The sequence below is a fragment of the Nematolebias whitei genome, chromosome 8, assembly GCF_014905685.2.
Source record: "Nematolebias whitei isolate Nwh7 chromosome 8, NemWhi1, whole genome shotgun sequence".
In the NCBI taxonomy this organism is placed as follows: Eukaryota; Metazoa; Chordata; class Actinopteri; order Cyprinodontiformes; family Rivulidae; genus Nematolebias; species Nematolebias whitei.
The window spans coordinates 2,885,035-2,889,162 of record NC_056505.1 but is presented as its reverse complement, the minus strand read 5'-3'; the positions used below and the strand labels follow the sequence as shown (position 1 = coordinate 2,889,162).

General features: G+C 42.3%; 1 protein-coding gene across 1 annotated transcript in view; it reads right to left on the bottom strand.

The window, feature by feature from the left end:
- Window positions 1-1,954: 1,954 nt before the first annotated feature.
- Window positions 1,955-4,128, bottom strand: part of nudt18 (nudix (nucleoside diphosphate linked moiety X)-type motif 18) — a 7,264-nt gene continuing 5,090 nt past the window's right edge. The window contains exon 8 of the mRNA XM_037680130.1: window positions 1,955-2,774. Coding sequence (XP_037536058.1) covers window positions 2,392-2,774 — 383 coding nt within the window. The 3' untranslated portion in view covers window positions 1,955-2,391. The remainder of the gene's footprint in view (window positions 2,775-4,128) is intronic.

Here is a 4,128-nt window from a genome sequence, read left to right as displayed (position 1 = left end):
CTGATGAAGAACACGAGGATCATCTGATGAAGAACACGAGGATCATCTGATGAAGAACACGAGGATCATCTGATGAAGAACAAGAAGATCATCTGATGAAGAACACGAGGATCATCTGATGAAGAACGTATCTAAACTCCTTCCTGACGCACCGTGATCAACTTTTCTGTGAGAATCTCCTCGTTGGAGATGAATCCTGATTCCTGTCCAACTCCAGATCTTTGGAGTTGTTCACGGCTCCTGCAGCAGAACCAGGAACACGTCTTACGTCTCGACATTCATCACTTAAGCTTTTTCTGTCAGACTGAGGTCCGAGGTGGAAAATGTTCTGAAAGAACTTCAGAACCTCTGGAGAACCGTTGGTCCAGAACCAGGTGAACAGACGACCGGAGGGGAAACAGAACCAACCGTGGACCGGGTCAGAACTTTTATAAAGTTGTACATAAACTTTATTTTCTTTAATATCAGTTCTGAGTTTACAGCTGTGGTCCACCAGAACCTGCAGGTAGGTCCAAACAAATCACCGATCACCTGTCAATAAATATTATCTATCTCTTATATTTTAATCCTAAACTGTGAAACGTCTCGTACGAATCGAGTTTACGACAAAAAACAACTTGAGAAATTTCCTGCCAAAATGCAGTGTGAACGCTTTTTGCTGAAGAAAGTGCTGAAAACAGCTGAAATGTAGCTGAAATGGAAGAAAAAGTATAAATTAGCCGAAGAAAGCAGAAGAAACTCATATTTGCTGAATTAGGTTTAAATAAGCAGAAATGACCACAATAATTAGGAAATTAGCTAAAACAAACTGAAATTAACAACAAAAACAGCTGAAAAGTATCTGAAAAGGCAGAAAGCTGCTTAACCTACCAGAAGGAAGTGGAAGGAGCTAAAAATATGTGGAAGTAGCTTAAAAAACTAAAATTAGCATAAAACAGCTAAATAGTAGCTGAAATGGCAGAAAAACCTGAAACTACCAGAAAAAAGCTGAAAGGAGCATAACAAGTTGAAAATAGCAGAAATAAGTTAATTAGGCTGAAAGTAGCAAAAATTACCAAGAAAAACTTGAATTTTATCTGAAAACAGCTGAAATTAGCTAAAAATGTTATAAAAGGGTAGCTGAAAAGGTAAAACAAGCTTACATAAGCAGAAAAAAATAAGTTTTATAAAAAAAGCAGAAATGAGCACATAAAAGGGGAACTTATTTGAAAAAAGCTGAAATTAGCAAAAAAAAACAGCTGAAAAGTAGCTAAAAAGCAGAAATAAGCTGAAATTACAAGAAGTGGAGAGAGCACATTTTTGCTGAATTAGGCTGAAAAAAGTTTAAATGAGTGCAGAAAATGTGGAATTAGCCGAAAAAGCTTAAATTTGAATAAAAAGAGCTGAAATAATACAAAAAGGCTGAAACTTGTAGAAATTAGCTGAAAGGAGCATAATAAGCTGAAATTAGCAGAAAGAAGTTAGAAGTACAAAAATGTTGTAGTTAGTAGAAAGAATCTGAAAGGAGCACAAAACAGCTGATTTTTTTTTTTTAATTTACAGCAGGAAGCTGAAAGCAGCTGAAAGCAGCTGAAAGCAGCTGAAGCAGAACAAAATGTGAAAGGAGCAGTTAAAGGTTGTAAACAGAGCTAAAGATCTGAAGGATGGAAAATGAGCTCAATTCATTTTATATGAGAAAAAAAATGTCAGAAAAGGCTAAATATTTCAAAAAGCTAAAGTTGCACCAAAAGCAGGATTGTCCTGAAAGAGCCGAACGTTTTGATTCATGATTTGTTGAAACAGCTGAAAACTGCAGGAAGAGGATTGAGCTGAAAAACATACGTAAGAAAAGTGGATCACAGCGGAGTGGATGCTTCATGAACATGCACACTATTAAAAACATTATTATTATTTTAAGTGATTTATTTTTAATGAAAAGCCAGAAATCCTCTGTCATTTTCTACTTTCTGTCGTAAACTAAAGCTGAGGCTGAAGTTTCTGTAAATCAGGTTTTAGAATCGTTATTTTTTCTATTTTGATGATTTCATGCTCTAAAACCATCAGATATTTAACAGAGCCTCAAGAATGTGCCGTTTCTTTGAGCGCATCTTTGTAAGCGTGTAAATTAAAACAACGTTGGAGGAGTTCTCTTCTGTAAACCGAAGCCTGAACATCAGCCTGCAGCTAAACTTCGCCTGGTTCTGGCTTGGACCCGTTTAAGCATCTCTTCAGAACATTGAAACATTTTGGAAACATGCTTTTAAAGTGACTGGTGCTGGAGTCAAACAGTTCAGGGATATCATGGGGGTGGGGGGTCTCTGGAGTCCCTGGACCCCCAACAGGAGCAGACAGCGGCCTCGTTGTTCCTTTCACAATAAGAGCGTGGTTGTTGCGACTTCCTGTGAGCTCAGATCAGTACAGGCTGTGGATCGGAACCAGCGCGGTGTTTTTGGTCAGTTCCAGCAGTTTTGCTCTCAGTTCTTGTCGCTGCACTTCGACCCAGATGTACCGAGGGTTCTCCACAGGAGGAGGTGCCACCGTCGCCGGCCACTCCACCTTCAGCCCGTCCTCGTCGCGCTGCACGCGGTCCGGCACCAGCGCCACCAGGGTGTTGAGACACATGCCGTCCGTCCTGCCGTGCTGCCTCCCGTTGTGCTGCACGCTGAACACGCCCAGCGTGCTGACCTCGTGGTCCGAGTAGGACGAGGGCACGGCCTCCTGCACCACCATGTTGGCTGCCCAGGTCACGACGTGGGTCTTCAGCGCCGCCGCCGTGGGGAGGTGGGGCAACGGGACTGTGGGACAGGACGAAGGGTTAGATGAGCTCTGAGAACAAACACCTGCCACACGATGAACAAACCGGTCTGTGATTCTGCTCCAGGTCTTAGTTCTGGTTCAGGTCGAAGACAAAGGAACGAGATCAAGACGTTTGAACGGAACTGATAAAAAACATCAACCACTAACTGTCGGGGGACAGGAAGTGGAGCGAGCCTCCAGCGTTCGTTACGTGGGGAGCTGCATCAGTGACGACCTCAAACCTCAATCAACTCCTCTGCTCCGGTAAAAAGGCTCAAGCTGCTTTAAGAAACATCGAGCTCTCAGCGGGCTCTTCAACCCTGTAACAGCGCGGTCGGAGAACTGCACCGAGGCCGACAGGAAAAGTCTCCAACATGCCTTAAAATCACAAGACGACAAAGGGATCCGCACCGCCGTCTCTGGAGGACATCTCCAGAACCAACTGGCTCCACAGAAACCATTCAAGACCTGGCCCGCCCGCACCATCATCTCCTTCTGGGAGGTGCTACAGGGTTCTCAAAGACTCGTAGAGGCAGCAGGGCCAAAGTGGTTCAAAACATCAAGTTCATGCTCAATAATCCAGGTAATAAACCCAACAAAGTTCAGTCAGGTCCTCTGGATGGTTGTTTTGAAACGTTTCGTCTTTCATCCAAAGGACTTCGTCAGGTGCTATTTATAAGACTGAGTTTGTTGTGGCTCCTCGGACTGATGAAGTCTTTTGGATGAAAGACGAAACGCTTCAACACAAAGAAACCGTCCAGAGGACCCGACTGAACTGTTGGATTTATGACCTGGATTATTGAGCACGAACTTTGAAACTAGTGTAAAATTAATCACACTGTGTCAACGCCGGGCCTTCGGAATAATCTGGTTTATAAACGTGTTCTTTACTTTCTCATTTCTTTACTTTAACTTTTTATATTGTGATTTTTCTGCCTTCCATCGTCAGGAACACCAACTCACTGTCGTTGTACGCCTGGTGCAATAAAGCATATTCTGTTGTATAAGAGCAGCCGAAGGTTCAGATCTGTACAAACTCAGCTAAAAATAACATTTCAGTAAAAACCTTCTGGTTAGACAGCTGTTTCCATAGGTAAACAAACACACTTCAGCTGTTTCCATAGGTAAACAAACACACTTCAGCTGTTTCCATAGGTAAACAAACACATTTTGGCTGTTTCCATAGGTAAACAAACACACTTCAGCTGTTTCCAAATGTAAACAAACACACTTCAGCTGTTTCCATAGGTAAACAAACACACTTCAGCTATTTCCATAGGTAAACAAACACACTTCGGCTGTTTCCATAGGTAAACAAACACATTTTGGCTGTTTCCATAGGTAAACAAACAC